Source organism: Oreochromis niloticus, linkage group LG4 (assembly GCF_001858045.2).
Source record: "Oreochromis niloticus isolate F11D_XX linkage group LG4, O_niloticus_UMD_NMBU, whole genome shotgun sequence".
In the NCBI taxonomy this organism is placed as follows: domain Eukaryota; kingdom Metazoa; phylum Chordata; class Actinopteri; order Cichliformes; family Cichlidae; genus Oreochromis; species Oreochromis niloticus.
Window position 1 is genome coordinate 12,435,154 of NC_031969.2, and position 27,631 is coordinate 12,462,784.

At 40.5% G+C, this 27,631-nt stretch overlaps 3 protein-coding genes across 13 annotated transcripts in view; 1 reads left to right on the forward strand and 2 right to left on the reverse strand.

Moving 5' to 3' along the window:
- The window catches only part of clec16a (C-type lectin domain containing 16A), a 54,083-nt gene extending 52,722 nt beyond the window's left edge, over nt 1-1,361 (reverse strand). For 2 of the 5 annotated variants that reach the window (XM_013277398.3, XM_013277397.3), the window contains exons 1-2: nt 1,122-1,360; nt 222-350 (exon numbers count right to left, since the gene is read on the reverse strand). In XM_013277398.3, coding sequence (XP_013132852.1) covers nt 222-350; nt 1,122-1,195 — 203 coding nt within the window. In that variant the 5' untranslated portion in view covers nt 1,196-1,360. Of the gene's footprint in view, nt 1-221; nt 351-1,121 lie in introns of all 5 variants that reach the window. The other 3 variants (XM_013277401.3, XM_013277399.3, XM_013277400.3) reach the window with 2 other exon arrangements.
- dexi (Dexi homolog (mouse)) lies at nt 729-5,055 on the forward strand. Of its 4 annotated transcripts, none has more exons than XM_005459433.4 (3): nt 729-812; nt 1,896-2,501; nt 3,106-5,055. In XM_005459433.4, the coding sequence occupies exon 2, from the start codon at nt 2,065-2,067 to the stop codon at nt 2,332-2,334; it is 270 nt and encodes an 89-aa protein (XP_005459490.1). In that variant the 5' UTR covers nt 729-812; nt 1,896-2,064; the 3' UTR covers nt 2,335-2,501; nt 3,106-5,055. The 4 variants fall into 4 exon arrangements, with proteins under 4 accessions (XP_005459490.1, XP_013132857.1, XP_003454976.1 ...); XM_013277403.3 differs by lacking the exon at nt 729-812 and adding an exon at nt 1,475-1,642 and having other exon boundaries at nt 1,722-2,501; XM_003454928.4 differs by lacking the exon at nt 729-812 and adding an exon at nt 1,475-1,642.
- Nucleotides 5,056-5,727: 672 nt separating this feature from the next.
- ciita (class II, major histocompatibility complex, transactivator) lies at nt 5,728-26,416 on the reverse strand. Of its 4 annotated transcripts, none has more exons than XM_013277415.3 (23): nt 22,029-22,195; nt 21,680-21,760; nt 20,270-20,335; nt 19,278-19,313; nt 19,092-19,133; nt 15,995-16,120; nt 15,792-15,851; nt 15,207-15,254; nt 13,815-14,042; nt 13,327-13,377; nt 12,997-13,110; nt 12,850-12,909; nt 12,518-12,735; nt 11,091-12,430; nt 10,359-10,895; nt 9,649-9,828; nt 9,491-9,562; nt 9,323-9,403; nt 9,133-9,216; nt 8,918-9,001; nt 8,737-8,820; nt 6,638-6,721; nt 5,728-6,539 (listed from the first exon to the last, which is right to left on the reverse strand). In XM_013277415.3, the coding sequence occupies exons 2-23, from the start codon at nt 21,717-21,719 to the stop codon at nt 6,464-6,466; spliced, it is 3,711 nt and encodes a 1,236-aa protein (XP_013132869.1). In that variant the 5' UTR covers nt 21,720-21,760; nt 22,029-22,195; the 3' UTR covers nt 5,728-6,463. The 4 variants fall into 4 exon arrangements, with proteins under 4 accessions (XP_013132869.1, XP_019213964.1, XP_005459511.1 ...); XM_019358419.2 differs by lacking the exon at nt 22,029-22,195 and adding an exon at nt 21,941-21,992; XM_005459454.4 differs by lacking the exons at nt 21,680-21,760; nt 22,029-22,195 and adding an exon at nt 25,032-26,416.
- Nucleotides 26,417-27,631: the final 1,215 nt, after the last annotated feature.

A 27,631-nucleotide genomic window follows, 5' to 3' on the forward strand; every position in this document is an offset into this window, starting at 1 on the left:
TTTTTAAAATACGTCTGAAAAATATAATGTGCGTACTAGTTTGAAAAGATCAGATTACACAGGAAATGTGCTGTGTACATGCAATTTTTGCTTGTACTCGAATGACCTGAGATATTAATGTTCAGAGTAAGATGTCACTTTGACTCCCACATTAGAGTGCCACCTTCATATTTGTACTTAAAAGTGATGAATCGCACACGAAGACATGAACTGGGACTTACTCAAACACAGAGCTGTCATTCTGGTCCCCCCAGATGAGGATCTCTGTGATCGAGCGGATGGTCTCCACCAGAAGGTTCCTGTTGTGATCTGTTACTGTTGTGTTTTTTGTCAAGACGTGGTACATATACCTGATAGAGAGAGATACAGAAATAAGGTGAAAATGTAAAAGAGAAGGTGACAAAAGCCATTTGTTTAAATTTGATTGAAGCCATTAACATTCACATATCTGTATCTGAACCTAGCAGGACAAAGATAGAGTGCAGTGATCTCGTGACATTGCAGAAAGCTGCCAGATAAACCTAACAACGTTTCAAAGGAATATTGACAGATGCAGTAGCGCTGTTACTGGGCTAGTGCAGTGTAATAACCACTAACCTAGAAACTTGTGCACACAAGAGGTTTCCCTCATTTGGCCTCACTAGATCCCTGGCTCGGCATTTTATGTGCTGATTCAGGTTGATCGAAATTAACTCTCAATGTCATGCACCTGTTGGGGTTGAACGAATACTTGTTTTCGTACTCTGATAAAAGCCAGTGTTTTCCAGCATGAGCTCTTTTAATTCAGCCTCCATGCAAGCTTGACAAAATTGGTAAATACAGTTCTTCGTGTATTAATGACATTCAGATTAAAATTGAATTTAAACACGGAATTTATCGTCTAAAATAGTGTCAATTCGGTTTTTCTCTGCAAGGACTACATCAGATTTTACTCACCTTGCAAAACATGATAAGAAAATCCAGTAACCCTTGCTTTATTACAATTTGATTGAATAAATGCATTTAAACACATTCACTACTGCTAAATATTTGGCTAAATATAACGCTGTTAAAAAACGACTGTCGTTTTCAACCAGCGACCACATAGGCTAACATTAGCTTATTTCATGCTAACTACTCACTTCAAATGGTCCAGGGAGTGGATATTTTTCGCTTTCCCCTGTCCTCCAACCCAGCTCCGTGACCGGCCAAACATGGTTGCGGTTTTAATCGGGCTGCAATTTTGCCGGGCGCCTTGTTTTGCTAGTGTTAGTGTTCGTATCTATCCATTACACCCACTTTCCCGTTCGGCTAGCTGCTTAGCAAACAGGGGGTGATAGGCGGTGATGGCAGCCACTGCGGGGTCATTACGTAATAGCGTGGGCAAAGGGAGTTGTAGTTCTTTTCTCTACGAGGGGGTTTGCAGTAGAGGTGAGAAAAAAACTACAACGAATGACTTCCCATGCTATCAATGATGGTTAAAGCACGCGACCATAACAGTTACAGTGATAGACAGCTCTAAGGCCAATCAGACGCCGAAGCTTTGGTTGGTCGCTGGTTGGGACTGTTTTGATGCGGTTGGCAGAAATGTTAAGACGGGACATTATAAACTATAAATAATTCGACGTGTGTTTTTGTGAATATTTCGTCTCTCTCGGTCCAGGTGTGTAAACAACAAGTCCGCAGTAGTTTTCTTGCAAAAATATATATTTTTAGACTGACTTTTATGCTACTGTTTTTAGCCCTAGCCACCAGCTGGCATGGCGTGAATTCAACAAACTCGAGGAGCCAGTGCCAAGAATGCGTCGAGCTAGCTGGCTGTGATATTTGAATGTGTTCCTTTGGTTATTATTAGCTATGGACGTTATGTTGTTTAGCCCGTATGATTTCCTGTCGTTTTCTTCTGGACCGTACAGATAAGCTACCACATTGAGGGCTTCCTCTGAATCATCGTTGCAGGCCAGGACGGGCCGAAATGGATGCCCCAATCCGAGCTACCCACACAGACTTCTAACGCTGACAGCAACAACTTCAGGCCACGCACACATACACAAGAACCAATATCCGTGGCTTTCTTTATTTTCTATGACACACCAAATTTATGCCCAGCTAGATTCGGTAGAATCGCTCCTGGACGAACTCCCATATATGTTTTATTTGGGCCTGTTCTTTGTGAACGTCCTGATCCTCTATTATGCCTTCCTGATGGAGTACATCGTCCTAAATGTGGGGATAGTATTCCTGCCTGAGGATATGGACCAGGCACTGGTGGACCTCGGGGTGCTTTCCGACCCGGCCTCTGTTCCCTACGATACGGACACGGAGCTGGATGTGTTTGAGGGATATCTGGAGTGACAAGGCGGTCCCGGAGGGGGGGAAAAAAGGAAAAATCAGATTTTGATAATGATGTTGCTGGGATCAAGAGGTCAGGCTGGTGCTCCCTGGTCAGCAATTTGTTGGGAAAATGCCTCAAAGTGGATGCATCTAAAGCCTTTTCTTCAGAGAGGCATATCAGGCAAAAAGTAAGCAAATGGCACAAGTGCAGTCAAAAGTGAAAGTATTTAGACAGTCATAGTTTTGCAAGTTTGATTCCATACACCACCACACTGTAATTGAAGTACAGACTGTCAGTTTTTCTTTTGCATTAACTTTTTAGGAATTACAGCCTCTTTTTTTATACATAGTCACCCATTTACATAGGCTGAAAAGTAGTTCAAATGTTCATTTGGTGATGATTTCTATGGGTTCAAGACTTCTAGACAAAAGATTTTTATCCAAGCAGTCCTTGCATTTAAAATTTAAAATCCAGTTACTTTTGAAGCTCTGAACACGGAGGACTGCATAAAAACAGCTGTAGTTTCTAAACTGTTAAATACTTTTGTGCAATCCCTTACTTAAAGCTGACAGTCTGCACATGATTGTTTGATTGTTAAAATCCACCGTGGTGGTGTACAGAGGCAAAGATTGTGTAGTTGTCCAAACACTTAAGGACCTGATTGTAACAGTCAATAAGTAAGCACCATATATTCAGTACACTTTAATAGCCAGTACATCTGTTATAAGGTCAGATTTTAAAATCAAGCTCCGCCTTTTTATGATGCAGTAAATGTTTTTCTGTGTCTCTAGGTTGTCTCGACTTAAAGGCAGGTAGCCCGAGGATTCATCACTTGCAGACTTATGATCTGCGCCTGTTTGAAAGAGCACTTTGGGAAGGCGCGTTCCCAGCAGAACATCAAGCAACCACAAGAGGTTAGCGCTGGCCTCTGCTACCCTCACTTTGGACACAGCGAAAATGGAAGCACAGCATGGTGCAGGAGAACGAAGAGAGACAGCTGTTCCCTTTGGAAGAAATATGAATGTTGCCAGGGATGTGGATCTATCCAGGAACTGGAAGTGCACTCTAAAAGCAAAATGTGTTTGAAACTTGCCACATCAGCCATGGTGTGATATCCTACAATGCGACATATGTCAGTAGAACTGGTGAAGTGCAGGAAAACAATGTCCAATAAGCATGATGCATACTTAATCACTCACAGAACAACTTAAGTCACCATTTTATCCTCTAATACAGAATCCAATTCTCTCTTAAGACCTCACCTAGATTTGGGTCCACTAACATCACCCTTCCTCTCTCAGGAGCACAGCTAAGAATTATGGGAGCACTGGTAAAGCATAACACTGTCTCTGGACTGAGGCGGGGAAGATATAGGACATGGAAGCGCCGTAAACTTTTTAATATTCTCACTGCGCTATTCACCACAAGTCAGAGAGTATAAAAGTGACGAGAAAGAGGTGTTTCTTAAATGCTGTACATCTTTGTTTAACCTGCATCGCATCAGTAACTAGGCGGAGTGGTGACCACTGTGATCACAGCTGGCCAAGCTTGTCAAATGTCTGAAAGGGAGCCTCTAAAGAAAGGCTTCTTTCTTTTCTTTTTAAAAAAAAAACATTGTCATCCTCCTTTTGTTGACAAGGTTTTAAATTTAGTGTGAGGACCGAGATGCATTATGCCGACCGTCTTCAGAGGATTTTGAGTCAGCTGTTTAATTCCTTGTGTTCTCTCGCTTTTGCTGTCACAAATTTAGAGCTACTTTTTATGAAGTGTATATTCTCAACAGCAATAATAAACTGGATTCAAGCAGTGGATCAGTTACATAGTTATACAAAATGAATTGGTTCACAGGTAACCATTTCATCCACGAGCTTGGCTCAATTGTGAATGGGGAGAAAGTAAATATAAATTGTCTATATTTTGCTAGGCAGCTTTTCACCAAGATTGCTGGTGCTGGTATTTTCCCTCGTCAGCACTCAATATAGGGGGATAATAATCCACAGCCACACTGTGTAATCAACTAATAAGCAAAAAAGGGGAGAAGAAGCTTCAAGAACATGGATGAAAACACAAAGTAATTCAAGAATGTTTTTCAGAGAGTTGGCACCAGAGTTTAACAAAAGCTGATCATTGATAGCTGATACCAAATTGTTTTTTATGTGGATTAAGCTTGGCGATATTTTGTTAGTTGTTTTTGTCATGATGTCCATAGCTGAGTTTTTTTGGAGGGTAAACGTGCGTTTCGAAACAGCATTTAGACTACAGGGCACTAAAACTCAGGATACTAATAAAATATATAGTATGAATACTGTGTGTATTCCATACGTTTATATGGAATTTAATCAAACAGGAACAGAATCAATACGAGGTAAGGCTGTGAATAGGAGATAATATTTAAGGAAGTGTGTAATCTCACTGTCTCATGCTGTAAACAATGTTAACAGGTGGCTTTCTTTTCATTGACCATCAACGTCAGTACAACGTGCTTCTTAGTTTTGGTATGAAAACAGTAGCATCTGAATATGTAACAGATCTCCTAATTTTGTACAAAAGTCAGTGGCCATGCTGTTTCCCAGGCATGCTGCCCTGTTCAGGGCCATCATCATCATCATCATCATCTCACGGGCAACATACAACCTGTGCTTGTGTCGTCCCACCGCATCGGCTTCTTTCCAGACATGCACATGCTCGAATGAGATGTAGAGTTTTATTTTCCAGTGTGTATTTAATAAACTTTGAGCGAATGCCAGCTTGCAGCCTCTTGCTTTAAACCATCAGCCTGTGTATTTCTGTAGGTGTGAGGGTTTTATTAACAACCATGTGCGTCAGCGTGATGTCATAATGCTTTTTAACCACAAGAGGGAGTGAGTGCAACAGACAGCAGCAGCAGCAGTGGCGTCTAATTGTGGGAATTCTTTGAAGTCGCCACAATTCGATAATGGAAATCCCCAACAATGCCAAGTGTTCAGATTTGTTAGAATCTGCAAAGCGTGGTGGGAGTACGCTCTGCATGATAACCGTCAGATGTGATGGACTGTTATTTGACTCGACTCCGAGAAGCCGTGCTGCCAGGAAACGTAGATGGACATTTGCTTACTTTCAGGTCTATTCATAATGTGAATCCAGTATTTTCCCTTTCTATTTGTTGAGATTCAATCTTGACCCAGTTCTTTCATTACCAACAAGTCATGCTTCACATGTGAGATTAGTAATGAAGTATCTCACGAATGTAATTTTGTTTTATATCACTTCGTCGAGTGCGCACGCAGAGACTGACGTTCTTAAAGGTCAGTTTGCATGAAAATGGAGAACAGAAACATGAAGTGAAGGAAGTGAAAAGAAGGTTTTTAAAAAACCCCATTGAATTCAGTGAACACAGGGTGATCAGTGGAAAGAAAACACTATAAAAATAGTAGTAGGGTGACAGTGTCAGAGCATTTTATTGTTAGAAGGGCAACCAACAATCAGTACTGTATAATTTAGAGCCAGAAAAACACACTGTGTCCCCCCCCCCCCACACACACACAATCTTAGTGAGGACCCTCATTGACATAATGGTTTCCCTAGCCCCTTACCCTAACCCTAACCAATAAAAATGAATGCCTAACGCTAACCCTTACCCTAAACCTAACCATAACCTAATTGTAACCCTGACACTAAAACCCCATTTTGAGTCTCAAAAATGCCTTTAAATGCCTTCAAAAATGATGATAGATAGCTAGACAGGAACACACACACACACACACACACACACACACACACACACACACAGCACTACAAATACACTAATAAAGGCAGATAATGGCAAAAACTTGGACAGACGACTATAAAAAAAAGCCACCTTTAATAACAAAGGGCGACTATAAAAGTGCAATTGTGCTTCTTGAAGTTGTACAAAAAAATGAAAAACAGTACACACACACACACACACACACAGTTTGTAATGCAGATAGTGGAATCTTATGAAGAACCAGCAGCAGAGAACAAGCAGCAGGTGCTTCAGTTGTAGTGCAATCTCAAGTTTCACATAATCATTTGTTTGTGTCCTTTCCTTGCAAGCACACATGTTTGAAAATGCATTGTGCAATTTAAGTATACATCATGAGATGCATGATGAAAACAGTTCATAAGCTCATAGAGAGGAATTGCATTTTAGTGCAATAGGATGCGGCTGTCCTGCTGAATGAGTCTCTCAAGCACACCGAAAGGGATGCACTGGTTCCACATCCTGTGATGATGAAATGAGATGAAACCGGGTAAGAAAAAATCACAAAAAACTGAAAAAAATTAAGATATGTCATGAAGTAACATGAAAGAGCTCCTCACCTTAAAGTCTTAATTTTTGTACAGTTTCTTAGGCTGGCTCCTAAGCTTTGTGCGCCGACATCTGTTAGTTTGTTAAACTTTACACTGTCAAAGAGAAGTGAGACAGAAGTTAGATGTGTTTTAACAGAAAAAAGCCTATAGTGCAAATCCAGACATCTCAATATGTTTTGTCTATAATATGAATACATGAACGCTAAAAATAAAACCAAAGCAGAAGTAGCAAAAAATGTGGAAGTGCTCTTTGCTTTTCACTTGAATTCCCAGTGAACTTGTGTTTGTAAAAGCTTCATCGCAGAAATAAACATTTTTACAACCTGGTATAAAAACACAGCTTTGGGACCACCGTACAGGGCAAAGACAAAGATAACCTACATAAATATAAAATGCAGTTTTTAAGTGATTTATTTGGATTTAATAAGGAAAAAACTATTCATATGTCACGGGGTGGAATGGACAAGTATAACTGAGTGTTTTTTATTTTGCATGTGTTGCTGTGTTTTATTACTTTTAATCTTTTAATAATGTACAATGTTTTATTCTTATGGTTTTATTGCATGTTTTTATTGTATATATTTGTTAACTTGTCCCGGAGAGACTCCACCCCCCTCCTGATCACTAATTGGACACTCCTGGGAGGTCACAGAGGAAAAAAGAGGGCCAATTAAAGGGCCTGGCAGGACAGAGACAAGGGAGTGGACGCCGGAGGAGGGCAGCAGGACGCTGCCCTATCTCCTCTCACGGTGAGACTATAGTGCAGGTGAGACACAGCAAAGCAGCAGGCAGAGTTGAGAGCTCTGCCCATCTGGAGTAAGTCCCGAGTGATACTGTGCTAGAAGAAATCCCAGTGATAGGAAAGAACAGTGACTGTCGCTGCCCCCCTCTCTCTTCTGGCTAAGCTGCTAATAAATCTTTATTTTTTATTTTTTTGTGCTATTCGAAGGTGTACTTTCTAGTGTATTTCAGATCATCGTGGTTGGAGCTCTACAATGGATGCTTTTTGTGCCCACTGTCTTCCTTTTTGATGAATTATGAACTACACCCTTAACTGAAGGAAGCGAGGCCTGCACTTTAGATGTTGTTGTGACCTCTTGGATGAGTCACTCATGTGGTCTTGGAAAGTTTCACCACTGTTCTAAGTTTTCTCAAGCTGTGGATAAGAAGCAGAAGCAAGCAGTGGAGTCCCTGAGCCTTAGAAACGACTTTATAACCTTTTTCATATTACTTTGTTTCTAAATTGTTGCTTTATATTGTGGGGTGATGTTGCTTTTTGAGATCTTTTAGCTTGCTTCACTTCATCAGACAGGTTCTTTGTAATATAACAAGTCTGCCAGTAATCAGCCCTGAATGTGGGTAGTAAAACTGAACTCAGCTTTGTCATTTAAAAACTGCATTTTGTATTTACTCAGATTATCTCTGACTTATACCAAGATATGTTTGATGATATGAAGATTTAAGTGTGATAAATATGCAAAAAACTAAGAAATCAGGAAGGGGCAAGTAAGTTTTCACAGCATGTTAAAGCGATACATTTTTAGGGGTGTGGCCACTTTGACTGACAGGTGAGCATCACCTATAAACCTGGGCCTCCTGTCTGCTGTCATCACGTCAGCTAATTCAAATGACTGAACCGCACGTCTCAGCCATGTTTGTCGTGTTGTGGTGTAATTTTTAAAAGTATGTGTACGTTGCTTAGCACTAAACTCGGAACTTGTCTCACTGCAATGCATCTACACAGTCTATGGAAGCACCTTGATATCCAAGCTTGCTAGACTGACTCACTTTCATCACAAACCAAGACCCCTTCCTAATTTTAAGTAGTTACTGGTGCCTTACTGTGCGTGAAAATATAACCAAACAGCAAGCGAAAAAGGAACTTAAAAGTATATAAAAAATTAAATAAGTGAAACTATGTAGAAAAATAACTTTCAAACATGTGAGTTGTCTTGTGGTCAGTTCCCTTCCACACCCAGTCCCTGCCTGTATAAGTGGACTTTCTCAATCTTGTAAACGGGAAGACATTTGCCAAAAAAGAACCTTTTACACTGAAATGTATGAGAAATTCTTAGCCATCATTTCCAAATAAAAATGCCAAGTCTTACTCAAGGTCAGTGAGGGAAGCCATGTGTGGGAGAACAGCTGCTAAACTCTCTGCCCCTTCATCAGAAATCATGTTGCTGTAGAGACTGGAAAAAATAGCAAGACAAAGAGGGAAGTGAAATTATGTGGGTCAACAGCAAGTGCCACTTTTAGGTTCCTCTGTAGTCTGTAGGCAGATGTTACCTTAAACAGTGCAGATTAGGCAGGTCCTTCAGTGTGTCTGCTAATTTCTTCACACCCTCGTCTCCTATGCAGTTCTGTGATAGACTGGAAACCAGAAAAAACCCACACAACTAAACACATGTATCAAGTTAAAAGCTAGACTGTGCGATGTTTTTTGTGGGTGTCATGTGAGCTCATATAATTGTGTCTTCATACCACCAAAGATAAATACTCACTTAAGTATCTCCAAAGAAGGGAGTGAGACTAACGCACTGGCCAGCTTCTCTGCTCCTTTGTCCCCGATCTTGCTGTTCTCTAGGCTAAAGGTGGTGAGAGAAAGAGGCTGTCAGCTACTAGAGACATCTCATAAACATAGAGCGATGTCTTAAGTGTAATACAAATAGAAAAAGTGTGCTGTATACTTACTCCAAGTGCTGTAGGTTATGCAGCCCTGGCAGGAGATCCCACAGCTTCGGAAGAACCAGAGGACCATTTTCTGGACCAAGTCTACAGGGAACATTATCATCATTATCATCACCAGCTTCACAGTGACAACCATAATAACTTCAGATATCAAACATTAGAGCTACTTACTCAAACTCCAGCTTGTGTAGCTCTTTAACTGCCGGCACTCCCTCAGACAGGATGGAGTGAGACTCGCTGGAGCTACAAGTGAATATAACACGTTTTCACCAACCAGACACAAACCACTATGTTGCACTGTAAATCTGCATGTGGGTGTGGTGTATTACCTGTCTGATAGCCTCTTGTGAATGTGTATGTTCACCAGCTTTTCCAGGTGCTCTATATGACACACCTGTTTAGCTTTCAGAGGATGGATTGTGAACTTGGACACTGCCCTCTGGAGGAGACTTTCTTCGTCACTCTGCTCCAGCAGCTGCCAGAGGGTGATGGTGTCAGCAATGCATGACCTGGAGGACACACAACACTGTGTTTAACACTGCTATTGGTGCCGGTGAAGATCGGTGACTATCAAGTCACAAAAAAGTTCCCAATACTATCCGTTAGAGCTGTATATAACCACGGATGATCTGATATCGTCGTGTTGGTGTTGTTCCCAGATCATCATACTAAATGTTGTTCCAGGTTCAACATTGCAAGTGACCAATCACATTGTTGTGACGTTATTCTTTTGCACGCCAAGCCATTCGTGCATTTATGAAATTCCAATGTTGCAAGGACAATATCAATTCTGCTTAGCGTTTATTAAAGGTTTAGGGTTAGGATTAGGGTCAGGGTCCGTTGATCGGCGGACAGAGGCGGTTTCTCGCAGCTTAAGTACAGTTTTTTGTTTTACGGCGGTTTTTCCCGAAGTCGCAAAAGTATGACATCACAACATTCTGATTGGCCACTTGCAATGTTGATCCTGGAACAACATTTAGTATGATGATCTGGGAACATCACCAACACGACGATATCAGATCGTGCATATAACCACTACCTGTATGTGTTGATGTCGTTGAGGCCAACCAGAGCTCTAAGTCCACAGATCTGGATGCCAGAGTCCTCCAGGTCCAAACAGAAACGTCTGCCTTCAGTTCCCCCCTGTTCAAGCGCTTTCTGAACAGTGAACACATCTGGTGGGCTTAGTTGAACTCCATGAAACGTCAGGAACTCTGGAAGATTTGCTGCCAGGTGTGTCACCAGCCGTGTCCTGCCAGCGTCTCGGCCACCATCATTGTACGTAAAACTCGCCTCGTAGACGTAGTGGCATGCCTCCAAGATTTGGGAGGGACTAAGGTCAGCGTAGGAAAGCCCTTCCAGGTGTTTTGTTACCAACCCCTGCTTGTTAGCCACCATATCTCTAAAGGCTGTCTCTGTATGTGTGTGGAATCGCTGCAGTTCTGTCCTATTGTGGAACAAGAGGCCAACTGCAAATCGCTGAGTGAGCTCAAGTTCCTCCCTTTGAGGTCGCCGACGACCTTTCCCTCCAGACTGGAAAGGGAGGGTCTGGAGAAAGGACCGGTCTGTTACAGTCCTGGAGAAGCACAAAGAGAAAATGTGTCAAGGGAGATTAGGGGATTCTAAAGGTCTGAAAGTGGAAGAGAAAATAGACAGCAAGTAGAAAGGCTTAACTCGCTTTCATTTTTAATCTAACGGCATATAAACAGTGGATATTATGATATTTTAACCCTACTGGGTTTTGATGAATCTGTAAACAGTTGATTTCTACCTTGACAAAACCAGATGAACTGCTGCAATGTAACTCTGAAGGAAAGGGTTGGCCCACAAGAGGATCTGGTCATTTTGGTGATCAGTTATATCATTGGCAGTCCTTTCACTGTGTTCAGTCTTCTGTTCTGTCTCTCCAGCTTCTGTCTCATTTTCTCCTTCCTCCTTGGCACCACTTGAGAGGCATGGACTCGCTCTCAGGTGGTGAGAGAGAAAGAGGCCTGTTCTCAGGCCAAACGCCTTGACTTTGGCAGATATGTCCCGTCCTGTGGGAAGGATGGAAGAGTTGGCTTTGACCCCTTCCCAGGCCAAAGTGCTCAGCTGGGACAACAACTCCCTGTCCTCCGTTACGGCTTCTCCGCCACTGCTCTTGAGATCCTGATCCACCTTGTCTACTTGCGCCTCCTGTTCGTGTGCCTTCTTTGCTCTTTGGGGGCGAGAGGAAGTGCGTGTCTGTGTTCTGGACTTTGCCTGATTATTTTTCGAACACTTCTTCACCTGAGAGGTATTTGAAGTTTGTGTCTCAGTGTCTTCTACAGATTGAGCCTGAGCTTCAGTGTGTGTGGGAGTACTCCTGCTGTCTTTAACCATTTTTAAACACAGCACCTGATGACAGAGCCCAGTTAAAGTTCTTGGTAGGACATCCACACTTTGAGACTGCTCTAAAATCAAGCACACCAGCCGGCATAGTCCGGGGTTCCAGCAAAGAAGATTTAGGTAGCTCATGCTTTTTAGGCTCTCCAAAGCTGATTCTCTGACGCTAGGATCAGAGAAGTACTGGGACAAATATGTTTCCACATTTGCCGGGGTAAACCCGCACATCTCCAGAAGGCTGTCTGTACGCCTGAGCAGCTGGCTGGCAGTTCCCCGTGGCCTGGTGGAGAGTAGAAGAGTGCAGCCTGGAAGCAGGACCCTTTGAAGAATGGCAGAATACAACTGCCTTACTGTAAAAGTCTTTGCCTTGCTGTCTTTTTGCAGTGAAGCTGTTAGGTCTTTTTCCTGAGCTTGAAGTAGAGTTTCATAGTGCCGCAATTCGTCAAAACCATCAAAAATGATGAGCACACGCTTAGGGGCTGCGAGGACTTGAGCATACACTGCTTCTGGGTCCACACAGGATGGGGCAGAGGAGGAGAGGTTGAGCAGGAGTGTCTGAAGGCTGTAGACCGGCTCTGTCACACTCAGTTTTTTGCCATCTAATAGGAATACAAAGTCAAACTGAGGGATGCAGTCTCTGGACCAATCAATACACAGCTTCTTGATCAGAGTTGTTTTTCCCATGCCGGCATTGCCAAGCAGCAAAATGTATCGTCTGGGTCTTTCTCCATTTGAACCATCAAAGATCTGAGTGGAAAAAGATAAGCAGGCAATGATTTTAACAAGGTTTTTTTTCTAGTGATATAATCTGTCCAGTAAAAGTGACGCTCCTACCTGATTCAGTGCCAGCATGGTCTTTTGCCGATCTGTGTCTCCCTTGATGACTAGTTCCTTGTCCAGGCATTTGTTTGTATTTTTCCCAGAGCGAATTACCTCTCTTTGGCTCACTTGAACATCTACATAATGAGAAGACAGGCTGAGGCCCGTCTCCATATCCTGGTAGGTTTGACTCATGTGAGCTTTAGCTTCTTGAATGTAGTCCTTGACAGTCTCTAAAAAAGAAACAGAACTGAGTACCAAGCTGGTCCTCCACAAACCATTGTATATTCATGAGATCGTTGTGGACAAAATAAGAAGAGATCCTTAAAAGCCATGAGGTAACTTACGTGGAATATCAAGGACCTTGGGAGACTGAGGAAGAGGTGATTCCTTACATGGGGACATTTCTAAAGTGGAACAAAGCATGAAGTTTGTCACATGCCAGAAACTCATAACCACAAGGAGGAAGATTTGAGACAGATACCGATGCTCACCATTGCCTGGGGATACAGGTGAGGTACAAGGGGGAGACATGGCTTTGCTAGCTGTTTCTGACAGAGAACCCAGTGGGGACGAACTCATATGGACCGGAGCGACTGTGCCATCGACTGCAAACAAAAGAGAATGAAATGACTGCATCGGCACACAAACACAGCAGATGTTGTCTTTAAAAAGGCAGAAGCAAAACTATAATGAGGAACAACAAATAGCACAACACCACCAGAGAAGACATGAAGTAGAGAATAGCATGCACACGCACAAAACCTCTGCAACCATACCAGATAAAAGTCCTAGATAAAAGAGTTAACCTTTTTTTTACTCACCTGGGGAGAGTGGTGGCAATTGGCATTTAGAGGGTGGTGACACAGTAGGAACTATATTAGAAACAACAGTTAGACCAAGCACTACTTGTACAGGGTGTACACAATAATCAGTACACTGACATGAATAATACAGCCACCAGTGGACAGAAACAACAATGGCAAATCAATTATTACGACTGAAAAGAACCTTTTTTTGTATTGTAAATAGACATGACATGATTGTGTTACAGGTGTGTGATTGCTAATCAAGGCTGTAGCTAAGCTACAGTTTTTCAGAAGAAGCTTTATGGTCAGAAGCAATTAAATTAAAGAAGCAATTAAAACTGTACATCAACTCATTTTCTTTCCATAATGCTCAACACCACTAGTCTGCAGTGTCAATAAAAACTTGACACCAGAAGCGTCACAAATGTCACTTTCTTCTGGGCTGTGGCATAGCACTACACAGGAAACACTGTTAACTCTTAGCATGCCAGTATTTAACTCACCTAATATATATGTAGGTGTAGTGGCGCTGCCGGGGATTGGAAACCTAATGAGTGGAGGAGGAGGAGAAAGCTGGACTGGATTTCCAGCGGAATCTGAGATAGTGATAATCTGAATGGGAATCGCTGAGCCTGTTTGGGAAGGGTAGACACGAAAAAATCTTGGTGGAGTGGTGGTGACCGGTATTGGTAAAGTCTCTGCTGGACTCGGCCCTGATGCGGGATCACTGCCTGCAAAACAACCAGAGCTGGCATCAGTTTCTGGGAACTGGTTTAGTCAGCCTTGAGAGTTGGAAAAATGACAACAATGTTTTGTTTTCCAAAAAACAGCAAGAGATTTACGGTCAGAAACATCCTCATTGCAGAGCGCTGTCGAACTTGTTACTCAAAGACAATCGCATTACGTATTTACTTTGTGAAACTGCGTTGCACTATTTACCTCCTATTGACAGTTATTTCTTACACTACTCTGCATTACTTCACCACTTCATTTAAGATGTACTGAGAATGTAATAATAAATCTTACATTAAATATCTCCAAAAATGATTAACTCAATAAGGTGGATAGATTCGGTATTTGCTTTGAACCAGCACTTTCTTGCCTATTTGTGCAACAAATAGGAAGTAGTGTTTAACCCTCTAACCCTCAAAGGTTTCACGCTGCTCTGTCATTTCTCTTATCATCATGTTGGGAGATCATGCAAGTGCAAATGAAGAGGCACATTAAGCCAAAGACAAATGTACCAAAGTAAAGTGCATTACTGTGTAAATACAGACATGTATACTTAAACTTGAGTGTCTTATTTCTATTTGTGGCATAGTATTTCACTCTACGTTGAGCCAATAAATCTCTTCAGTGACCAGCAGATGCTGATGTGAATGGAAATACATGCTCGGGTTTTTTTTTTTTTTTTATCACATTGCGTGGTAAATTGGAACTATAAAAAGCACCAAACTCATGTGAAGCGAGGTGAGTAAGGTGCGAGTTCTTCTTTTAATTCATCAGCGTAAACTCACTTACAACTTATAACTTCAAGTTCCTCTTTTTTTTTTTTTACAAACTAACTGGTTCAAGCACAGATATGTAACTATCACCCTGTGATGCAAAAGTCTAACCACTGAAATTTCATCTGAATGACCTTTTTTGTAAAAAGTCACTCTCACATGGACGTGCTGAAAGTGGCTCTTTTTCATTCTAGCATTTTATCTTGGAGCTATTCAGAGGATATTTGTAATATGATATGATAATATGAATTGCAATCTTGCAACCCTGGTAGTCCTCTTTCAACTCCTATCCTGCAGAGTTTCACTTTTTCAGATCAACGTCACTTACAACGCCTCAAGTTCAAAGCTCCAGATGTTGCCTCAAAAACAGTTTCGGTTTTCATGACTCACCTGACTCAACAGCTGGCTTAGCCTGTGACTCTTTGGTTTTTGGTTGACCTACAGGAGTTGAAGAACCAAGATTACAACATGACAGTGACAAAACATGCTCAGAGCATCCTTAATGTGGAGATCTTTTACTGTTACTACACAATGTTATTTGAAAAAATATCCTTTTCTTTTTGTACCAGATGGTAGTTCATTTTCACCTGATAAGCAAAGCAACTATGAGAATGTTGAATCTTCTATTAATAGTATTATTCCAGATTTGATTAGCAAAAACCAAAAATCCCCCAAAGCATCTATTAATATAGTGATATGAATGGAAACCAGTGGCTGAATTTTAAGCTCTGAGTGTTTGAAGTTTTTCCACTAGTCTCAAACATACCAATGTAATTAGAAAAGTAATAAAGTGCAGTGTCGTGTGCTATAATCACCTGGACAGTATTATGACTACTATAAAAATGATAAATTGTCATTATAAGTTTAGTTATAGTAGGCTAAAGAATGTGCCTATTCCACTGGGTCCCAAATGTAATGTGGATTGGAAACTCCAGCATTTGTTAAACAATCAGAGGAAGGCTCTGGTTTAGTCACCTGATGGTTTTGGGCTTTTTGCTTTGGGGCTTTCATCGGAGCACAGCTGTGGCTGAGAATCTAGAGAGGGAAAAAAATGTAAGCAAGCCTTTAAACAATAAAGTGAAAGTGACTAATTAGAATCCTAAATTTAAGTTTTATATAACAAAAAGATGCTAGTAGGGTAGATGCTGTTCTTTGTGTAGTTACGAGCCAATCGTTACCTCTCGGTCTTTTTCTCCTTCGTGATTGGCCTTTTGCTTTGGGTTTCTGTATCTGCTCAATGCTGTTGGTGATAGGTACCTCAGCTGCCGTGGGGAGGTCATCAAAGGGCCATGAGGGATGAGGAACTAAAAAAGTCAATGTGGCATTTAGCAGATGCCCCTACTCGAACGTGTCGTCATTGTCATGGCATTTCATTACTGAATTAAAAATCATGGTTATCAAGGTATCCTGTGACAGTTAGATGAACAGTAGGATTTAATTGATTTTTAAATTATGGCATTCTGTTTTTATTTACATTCTTCCCAGTTTTGGGGGCAACCAGGTTGTACATGGGCTACCTTAGTTTCTTTTGTGGATACTAAACAAAATGTGCAGACTAGATCAGAGTCCAGTCCATTGTCTGTGGGCTTGTAGTTTATATTTAGTTTAAGAAGACTGCGTAACCTAGTCACTATTGTTTATGTGCAGGGGCGGATCTACTGTGGTGGCATGAGGTACCACCTTAAAATAATCTAGTGTCACCCAAGTTTACTCAAATAAGCTAGCGGTAACACTGTGAGCCTAGCTACAAGTAACACTGAATATAAATATGCATAATATTACCCCATGCAAAAATGCAAGACCTGCAAATGTGTAAAGAAATGGCTTTGATTTTGCCACCCTATCTGATTTCCATACCACCCTAAGAAAATGTTTCTAGATCCGCCCCTGTTTGTCTAGCATGCTAGGTTGTTAGCACCATTAAGAAATGCTGGCATCGTTTTTTAAGCTGAAGGCAAACAACCTCACATATCCAGTAACCACTGCTTCTCTGTGCAATGATCGATGTTAATGAAAATAGTTTTTAGTTGCATTAAAACACTGTTGCAACTAATGTAAAATTTAAATATTTACTTATTTAAAGTTTACTTACGAAATTTACTTTTACTTACTTAGTACAACCTATACTTAAGTCATATAACAGCTAACACTTGCATAAAACTTGCATACAAAAATCTTTATAAACGTAATTAGTTGTACTCCTTATTTAAGTGGTTTAGTTGACAATTATAAATAATCATAATTATAATTATTTATGATGGTATGTTTTGTTGCTGCTAAAGTAATGTGGTCCCCTTCAAAGACCTTTGAAGAGATTCTCCTAAAAATGTTTAGGTTCATATTTAAAAGATAAAACAGTAGCTTTGATGGTCAGTTACTCTTACAGAAAAAAATAATCAACATAAAAGACATTTATCTTATTGCTAGATTTGTCCAATGCAATGTTAAGCATTATAACAGATAATAAAACCACATGGGTCATGGCAACAAAGTGCCGGCCTTCAGATTAGAGCAGTAGCCTAACTCTGCTTTGTGATTGGGTCATCATTTAGAGGTTGTTTTTTTTCCTTAAGGTTAATTTATAACTACAAACTGAAATTGCTGAATTACTTGTGGACGTCACTTAACAAACTCTAAATTTCACTGAGCCCCTCATCCTGAATGTTCAGAAAAGGAAATGAACCTCCGACTGTGACACTGAAAAAAACAAACATTTTTTTACTACTGCATTTTGTTGTTTTGTCTTCCTTCCTCATTTTTCAGGGAGATCAAAACAACACTGGTGCATTTCTACAACTACATTACCACGCTGTGGTTGTAGGCCTCCACCACTCAGACGAATGTAATGTGTAGGACTCCTACACATTACACACACTGGAATTTCCCAATTTAATAGAAATATTTTTAATGTTATGTCTTACTGCTGCTTATAGTTTAGATTATGGCTGTCCAATATAAGTCCCAGGGGGGCAGAATTGGCCTGGCTTTGACTCCGATCCGGCCTATTATGCATGACTTTGAAAATGTGAAGGGTGGCATAAATTTTGGACTTTTAATTGTATTTTGCTAAATTTTACAACTTTTGCTACATTCATGTTACACCAAATTAATAGAAAAACAATTAAATGCCAGAAAAGATCAATTGTTTTCACTATCTATTGTGGAAATTTAGCAGTTTTAAAACATCTTGAGCTCAAAGAGTCCTTCTGACAGATTTCCTTCATGGGGAGACTCACCATGAAATTAATAAAGTTACAGGAAAGATTCATGTTCTCTGTATCTGACCAAATGACTACTAGTAAATGATTAGTAATGACACTGATACTTTGAACTTTTGTATTAAACAAATTAAGTCATGACTTATTTAAAATCATATTTGACATTGGTGTGAAACTTAGTCATAGCTTAAGGTCATAATACCATAACCTTTGAATATCAACTCATTTTACGCAGTTATTTTATGAGTCCAAGTGATTGTCTGTGACTGACATACAGAGATTCCCTCCTCATAAGACATCACATTCACATGTCTTTATCACTGCCATGTTCTTTGTTTTCTTCTGTTTTTTTTCCTCATGTTTCTAGTGGTTTGCTCTCCTCCTCTGTCTGTATCTACACTGGTTTGTTTTTTGTGTTTTCCAAGTTTGCCATTTCCTGTTTTAAGTTGATACATTTTAACCATTTCTTTGTTTCTGGTTGTTTTAAATCCTTTAATTTCTTGCCCCTGGGAGTCTTTGTAGCACTAACCAATTCCACCTGGACCCTATAAGCTCTCTATAAAGGTTTGTTCCTTGCCTGTATGTTTGTTTGTTTTTTACCTTTCTGTGAACCAGCCTGTGGTTGCTGCTTGTGGAACCCACCTCAGTTTACACTTTGTTTAGTTTTTGCTGCTTTTGAATTATGCTTTTGCATCATTTTGTAAATCTAAGCTTTTCTTGCAGTTCTTGCACTTGGTTTTATAGCCGCCTTTTTAAAAATTTAGATTGTCTTTTATGTACAACATTACAAGAATACAATAAAATCGCAATGATCTTGACCTTGGCTCAACAAAAACAAAGAAGCGCTTTGTTAAAACCCATGACTTGCACAAATATAATGTAATAGTATAAATGGTGTTTAATAACTCGGGATTGAGATACAAAATTAACAGTGAAGTTTTCTTTTTTCTTTTTTTCAGGACATCAAATGAAGAACATGTTTAGCCTTATTATGTTATGTGGTCTCTGTTAAACACTATGTGACAACAGGTACAAAGTAACAAAAGGAGGTTCTTACGGCTGTCGTTGAGTTCCAAGTATTCAAAGAGGGAATCAACATCTGAAAAAATGCACAGAGGTAATTATAATTAGATAATAAACTTCACATACATGTGAGACACGTAATAGAAAATTACTATGTGTGTTTTTACATATAGTACACTACACATGAGTAAACACATATAGATGTTTGGCTGCCACTTACCCAGCAATTTTTCATTTATCTCATCAGCCAAATCATCTGAAAAAGAACAATATCAGAAAACAGAATTTCAGTTTCAAAATATAAAATATGTAAAGTTGATGTATTCATTATGCAACACAATGCAACAATTCATTTAATATGTTAATTACTAATTACTGATGGAATAGACTGGTTATTAGACAGTCAATGTTCATTTATTATTTATTATTAACCCATGCTGTTTTTCAGTCTGTTTGTTTAAGCTTTTACTGTCCTGTGCTGCCTTCCTGACAACAACAGCTAGTTCAGTGAAATATTCAATCATATTTTGGGATGTTGGACCACCCCTACCCCAACTGTTAAGCTGTCAGTGGTACTGGTATATTTCCAAAGTGGATGGATTCATCATCTTCACTTCAACTGAACAGGAAGACAATGATCCCAAACACATGAAACCCAGTTCTGGAATGATAAAGCAGGCTAACTTTACGTCTCTGCAATGATCCTCCCAAAGCTCCCGACCTCAACCCTACTGAAAGTGTTTGGACTATTAAATAAAATTCACCAATTCTTCCGAGAATAACTGTCAGAAATCTAGCAAGAATTATGTCAGCAGCTTGTTAATGTAAAAGCATCTGGTCGAGGTGCACCTTCCTATAGACATTTAGCCATATATTAGTGGTGGAGTATGCATGTATTTGAGCCGGTATGTGAACTTTTGACCCCGTGTGGATTTGAGAAAAACTCAAATAAATTCAAACTTGTGCACCCAATTCTTGTTTTTATAATTGTGTGTAGAGCACGTTTGTATAAACTGTTTAAGATTAAACTGCCTTTCATTCATTACTTGGTGTTAATAATGTCTGCTCTCAGATAGAAAAATAGAAAGAAAGGAGTGATAATAACCATCTGTGTCTTCTATTTAGAAGTGTTTGTTTGTGTTTTAACAGCCTCAACACATAATTCACCTTTTTATTATCAATGCAGAAAAACAAAGTAGTGACAATACAAACCTAGCAACAGATCTAAGTCCAAAGCAACTGTGATGGGATTGGGATCCACTTCCAGCATCTTGACATCTGGTGACACGCACAGGAAAGAAATCAAATATCCTGATTGGTTTAACATCATCTAACACGTCATACTTTTAAAAAATATTATTATTATTATTATTATTGTTTAGGTTACAGTGGAGTTGATCTTTAACTACCAACATTTATTCAGCTTATCCTCGAGTACAGAGGGATGCTTTTGTCAAAGCTGCAATTCCCCCGAGCTATTCCTAACATAACGCCATAACAATAATGGGTTGGACAGATAGACACCATAAAAACACAATGCCTGTTGTAATAATAGTAATGTGAGAAAACAGAGGATTTGCTGAAAGAGACGAAAGAAGGAAAGAAGAAGAAATAAATCAGCTTCCTGTCAGTAAACGATACACTACAGTATCCAGCCACAGTGGGACAAACCACTAACACCTTGGCTTTATCACTGTGTGATTAACTGTTCAAACTGTGTTTACAAATATGCACTTTAGCTCTGGGGGGAAAGAAAAAGGCCTGTGCAGGCAGCTCAGGTAAACCTGCTTGCATAGATGACTAGTGAGATCTTTGCAGCCTAAAGAAACCTTTAGGATAACCACGATGTGGACAGTAGAAAAAAACCCAGCAACACCAGAAAAACCAAAAAGCAACTATTTGCCCTGATGGGTCATTACTTTTACAATAAAACACTACACTGACTAATTCTACAAATCACCCAAATTGCAGGAAAGCAGTTAAAAAAAGACAAAAAGGATTTTGTGCACATAAAGGTGCCCTTCAAAGCAATGTGATTGTCGAGCAATCTTAACCATGTGCCCATGTGTGGTGCCATTTGAGCAGTTAACCAGGTAGTTCACAACACACACACACACTAACACACACCCTGTTTATTAGACCAGACACAGAGGACTACAGTCGACTATGGACTTTCGACTCACATCCTTGTTTGAAATTTGTCACTGTTTTTCCAAAAACCACTAACCTCTAAGCAGTAAATATGTGCCTACCTGAATAAACAAACATACAAATAACAGTGCAGCTGGTTGAGTCACTGATCGCACACCACATAACAAAATATGTCTCTAATGAGGAACTTGGGAACCTGAAGCACACAAAGCACCATGCTGTCTGCACAACTAGAATAGCAAGACCTTAAAAACTAACAGTGAGGAAAAAACTATTAAAAAAAATAAAAGAAAGGAATATTTTGTTTAGTCCTGAGTCTGAATGCGTAAAATTCTTTGTTCCTGCCAAGTCCCACCCTACATGGCTGCCCACTATCACCAAAACCTTTTAAAAGTTACATAAGAAGTGATGTTCAACAGTTAATGTACTTCAGTTGCCTGGAATTCCCCATAAACCCCCAACTGGACTTACTTTCACTTAAGACAAGGTCTGATCTGTTATTTTCGTGCATTGTACACGTGTGGGGGTCTATGATGGTGGGTGCGACTCCATCTGGTCACACAAAAGCATAATGGAGTTGATTCTTCTTGCCATGGCTGAAACTTTCAAAGCCAAACTCAGAAAATCAATGCAGGTGCTGAAGCAGCCGCTCAATTAAAACTTTAACTTAAACTTGCTTAAAAAGAATTAAAGTGGCTCCTGTAAATAAAGGAAAAGAATGTGCGAAATTACCGAGAAATCTTATTATTCTGTGCCTGCGCACTTTCATAAATGCGCAAACCCAGTCCCACCGGAGCGGCACCGTGGCTGATATTCCTACCTGTCGGGTCTCTCTGGGTGATGCTCAGGTCCTGTAAACGCCCTGATGTATAGTCTCTATGTGTCTCATATAAGTTCCCCCAGCCGCTACATGTATCCTCAGGTGACCTACACACTGCGAGCGCGCTGCGCACTGTGGCTCAGAATAAAACCTGCTTTTGCTTTCACTTTGCCTAACAGACATACCAAACGCACCAAGCCGTTCAAGGGCGGTTCTGTGTGCAGGGTGGAGGGCATCCTGCGTCTGTTTTAACAACAACGGAAAAAGCAAAGAAAACCTTCAAGCCCAAGTAGCGCACCACGAGGGACCAGTTTATCATGAGGAACAAGGGTGATGTAAAGCAAACAGGTCACTGTGCGTTACAGTCGCCACAACATCCTCAAATATCCCTTTGTTTTTGTTTTTTCCCGGGCAACATGAGTGCCAATTGGGGCTCAACTATTTTGCAGGCTACTTAGCTTCATGTAGCCTGCTTGGCATGTTTTGATGGACTTTTAATTAATGCTTGTTGTTTTAGTTAGGTGACCTATATTTCTCCCTCATTCCTGCATTGGAAGTCTTAAGAGCTTAAGATATAACTGCACTTGACCTCTAATCTAAAGCTTGATCTTGCATGGGACAATAGGCATCAGTAGCTCAAAAAATTGATCAAATTTTGCTTTAATCTCTTACTGTTTAATTTCCTTATTAATATTATTATCATTAATAGTAATCCCCTTTTCTACATTCTACAACTATGATATTGTTTTCTATCCATTGCTAGCCAACAGTATGCTAAATACTGTATGTTCATAGTTTGCCTTTTGGGGATCACAGTGAGGTGTTCTTCAGTTTCTGCTCTGTGACCACCTTAAGACAACCGAAAAACAACATCAGCATTTACTGCCAGGTCTTTGGAATAGACAAGGAAACATGGGTAGTTTTTAACAGTGAAGTGGAAAGTACCCGCTCCACCTCCACCTCGCTGCTGCCAGGCAGATAAACCAAATAGCCTTGTTGCCAGAAACACTTAAATCAGGCTCATACCATTCATATCAAGCTTAATACCAGTTTCTACACGGTTACATAATAGAGGGAAGGCATTTTAAAAACAATGCATTCGTTTTACAGAAAGTCACGTGTCTGTCATTAATATGTTGCACTGGCCTACGTTTCCTTGAGACTTATCATTACACTAAGTTAACCAACCTGATTTTTTGTGGTTGATGTTTCGGAGAGATTTCTGTCTCACACAGGATGAGTAATATAAACACACACAAACACATTTGAGGTTAAGAAATATGCGGGTGAAGCCAAAACGAGGGGACGGAGGAATTAAAATTAGGCCTCTGTGTAATTCGGTGGGTTAAGCAGGTATGTCAAAAGGCTATTCCAGTAGGCAAGGATCCATTGTGGAGCATGCCACTCCCTTTGCTCTTTGTCCCCCCTTTCTTATCATAAGGAACAGTAAATGCCAAAAAAAATGCGGACAAGACACTCAGGTACATCCTTTTCTTTTCATTGCAGATTTATGTGGTGTGGTAGACAGCAAATGAACAAAAACTTGATCTTTTTATTCATTTTAAAAGCTTCAGCAGCAACAGAACTAAGCAGTGACGTCTACCTTTTAACAGGGCAAAGTTATAACACAGAAACCTGAAGCTGAAACTAAAGCTCCACCCTTGTTACTGACTCAAGGTGGTAACCTCTACCAGACTAAACATTATCAGAAAGCGTTCTTTGCCAAAACTTTGCATATACCGAAAATAGGTTAGCACAGCAAAGCTGAACATGGACGGTTACTAGTCAGACTGGCTTCACCTTCATAACAAATCTAAAGAATAACCTTTTGTGTCGTTTAACTATTTGTCAGACATGAAAAAGTATTCACAACTTCATATTGTCTTAGCTTTTTGTTGCATACAAATATGACAAAGATAACTCAAGTGAGTTTTTAAATGACGATTTAAATGATTAAGGGTAAAAACTTATCGGCCGTGGTCGAATGCTTTCTCCAAGTCTATTCCACCACTCTTTGAGAAGATAAGGCTTTTGTGGCAGTTCTTCAGATGTTGTTCTGGACCTCCTGACCTCCTGGATGAGTCGTTAATGCCATCTTGGAGTAAGAGCATTTGGTAGGTCGTCTGTTTTTGTGAAGTTTGCCCACTGTTCCACATTTTTTCAATTTGTGGATAATGGCTCTCACTGTGGTTCAGTGGAGTCCCAAAGCCTTAGAAATGTCTTTGTCTCTCCAGGCTGACAAACCGTTTCTTTAGATCGTGACATGATGTGATCTTTTAGTGTCCTTCGGTTTATCGGACAGGTTCTATATAATTGGAGTCTCGATTCAACAGGCCTGGCAGTAACCAGGCCTCAGTGGCGAGTGAAATTGAACTAAACCTTGGGGATTATTACTTTTTCACACAGGCCTCAATACGTTTGGATAACTTCTTTTTCTTAATAAATGATCATCATTTAAAAACAGCATTTTGGTCATCTTAATTATTAGATTTGTTTCACAATCTGAAATATTTAAGTGGCTTAAATATGCAAAAAGAAATCAAAAGGGGGCAACAACTTTTTCACAGCACTATGCTTTCTTCACAATGGCATATTTACATTAAGAGGTCATAAATTTGCAGCTGTTGTCAGGGAGTGATTAGCCAGCGCGGGGGATTTTGGAAATAAAAAAATGGATGTGTTTGGAAGCTCACCAAAACCTATTTTTAACAGGATCCAAGATCAGTCGCTCAAACTGAAACTGAAAGTAAGCCCACACTTTAACCACAAACTCATGTCCTGGCAGGAATAAAGCCTGGAGCAGGCTTTCTGTTTCCATACAGACCAAACCGAAAACGCCAGAGGATAAATATTTGTCCCTGCCCTGTGCTGACGCCTGAATGAAAGCAGCTTTTGTTCTTGTAAACCTGGGCGTTTCATATAAATGATAAATTATAGAAGGAAAAAGAAAGGAAAACAAGTGAAATTCAGAAGTATCTGAATAGAAGCTTAAATGACACTTACTGCAGTGTGACTCCATAGTGTCCTTCATGCCTGTTACTCCATCTATGTCCCAGGTTTCTGTTCCATAAACATTTTCTGTGACCCCTGCCATCATGTCATCTTCCGCTGTAACTGAAGCATCTTCTGGTGCAAATGAGGGACTCAAATGTTGAAAAGTAAATTGTGCAAGCGCCGAACCTGCGCCACACTGTGTGTCCTCAGTCAGACAACACAGGTCGTCTGTAGTTTCGCCTGGCCACCACGCATCCAGGAGGCCCCCCATATTGTCTGTGATGTTGTTGTTTGAGTCTGTGGCTTCACAGGCTTCCACAGGTGATGCATTTCCTTCTAATCCGAAAGTTTTGAAGGGATCCATGCAGATTCCAGGTGTCGGCACCTCATCATATAAAGGGTAATAGAACTCCTCAGGTGTGTCAGCAGCTTCCTCATCATCCAGCGTGAAGCTTGTGTTAAAGTTGCCGGTGCACGCATCGAGTGTCCTGCAAGCGGCTGCAAGCTCCATTTCCTCTTCCAGATCTAAAATAGCACATTGTGCTTCACTGTATGTCACTGTGTTATCACTAGTTGAACATCCAGTTGTGTTATAATAAACTAAAGGCTGTAACATCCTCCTTCCTTTGTCCCAGTGCTGCCACAGAGGTACAGCTATGCGCCTAGCAGCCTCTTCAATCTGTTCTAACCACTCCCTCTCAATCTCCAAATTCCCCTGATTTACCCTTTCACTATCACTTACCGGCTTCTGCATTGAAGGTGCACTTGTCAGCAGTTCAGTTATATCATCATTTAATGCAAGTCTGCCATCAAACACTGTGGGTACAGAGTAGAGGCTTTGTGTTGGGTAGTGTTCGTCCATTGCTGTCCCCTCCCTCAATTCCTGAATGAGTTTATCTCTGGAAATAACTTGATCCTCATATAGTGAGCAAGTCTCTGGCTCCAGTCTTGTGCTGTAATGATCATCCACTGATGGGACAAACTCTGATCCTGTCAGGTGGTAGTCAACGGAGGGAGACTGTGACCCACCTTTCCTTACCTTAATGAGCGGTCCATGGCTGAGGTGCTGGTGGGTGCTAGATGCTCGAGAAGCAAATACCCCATCGGGCTCATCAGATCCCAGTATCCACCCTGATTCCCCACAAAGCAGCTCCGGTGTGAGCCCATCAGTGAATCGATGCAGACCCAAGCTCTTGCTGTACGCTTCTGAGATTATCTGCTCCTCCACCAGACCCTCCAGCAGAGCTCGGATCTCAGCAGGTGAGGCCCAGGTAAGAGCCGAGCGGACTTCGTCCAGGACCTCCTCAAAATGAGCCATGACAACAGCGTCGGCTCCCTGGGCATGGAGGACTAGCAAAAGAAGCACCTCGTATTGGAGTTATTTGGGTTTGTTCTTTATTTTTAAAGGGACTCGGTGATTTTATCCAGGAGGCGGTCGCATGAATGGTAGGAGGCGTTATTTCCTAAAGCCAGAAATGTTATTATTGGTATCATAAGGAAGTGAAGTTACACAAGAAAAGGAATCTGATCGAAGACATTATGTCAACCTCAAACTTTCATCATCACACATTTCATCTTTAAACAAAGTTACCCCTATCTTTTTTTTTTAATTAAAAAGCTGGCTTAATATTTTGCATAAACTCGATTACATGGCTGTCATGTTTCTGCTTTGTCATCCATTTCATGTTAAGACAGAGGCAGTGCCACACTGCACACTTCTGCACAAGTGGGCTGTTTTTCAGCTCAATCACACGCCACAGAATTTAATAAATTGTTTAGTTTTGATTTGGGGACTTAATCACCAAATAATCACCAAGGCTGCACATTTACCTATTTTTCCCCTTAAGCTCATAAACAGAACAAACACAAAATTCACACAGAAGCCCCCCTCCCTAAACCCAAAGCCCTCTCCTCAGGTCATGTTGTGAATGCAAAGGTATGGTCCTTGTGTTAACTGATACAACCTTATGCACCATACTGTGAAGTTTTTTGGCAGGGATTGGAACCGGTTTGGCAAAACTACGCATGTGCCATGCCCAATGTTTAGCATTGCTGATTTACTTAGTAGAAAATGAGCTGCACTTTCTTTGTGTACCTGTGGAGCCAGTTTGTTGTCGTTTTAAGTAATTGGGAGTCACATGATCTCATTGTTTATTGGAGTTAATGATGTATTTTAAAATAATGGAAGAAAAAGCAGTTTTACCAGCTCTGCCTCACCTTCCTGGAGTGCTTTATTATGAGTAAATCTAACTTTACTCACAAGCTAAAGGTGAAGGTGTACAGGTATGCTTTACAATAAAGATATTACTCTTTTTTGTGTCATATCTGTGGGAAAGACATTAGTTATACGTGTGGTTATGATTGTTTTGTCTGCTTGCAGGATGCAGATACAGTTTCACATGTATTTTCTGCTTAGCTCTGGAGGAACTACAAGTGTGTAGAGTGTAGTGCAAATAAGGACACAAACACACACACACTGTGAAACAAAAATTTCCAACCAGACTGGTAAATACAGACCTGGCAAACCTGATCCCACACCACTCATACTAAAACAATTCAAAGAGCCAAAAAAAGAAATAATTTGAATATTACAACGCAAATGAAGCGTG

Bases quoted from the DNA above. Each gene is read 5' to 3' on its own strand.
- dexi (XM_005459433.4), top strand. From the start codon at position 2,065: ATGACACACCAAATTTATGCCCAGCTAGATTCGGTAGAATCGCTCCTG.
- ciita (XM_005459454.4), bottom strand. From the start codon at position 26,340: ATGGCTCATTTTGAGGAGGTCCTGGACGAAGTCCGCTCGGCTCTTACC. The intron at 13,378-13,814 runs GTGAGTTAAATA...TTTCTAATATAG, and splicing joins TACACCTACATATATATTAG to TTCCTACTGTGTCACCACCC. The intron at 8,821-8,917 runs GTAACATCTGCC...TATTTTTTCCAG, and splicing joins CCTAATCTGCACTGTTTAAG to TCTCTACAGCAACATGATTT.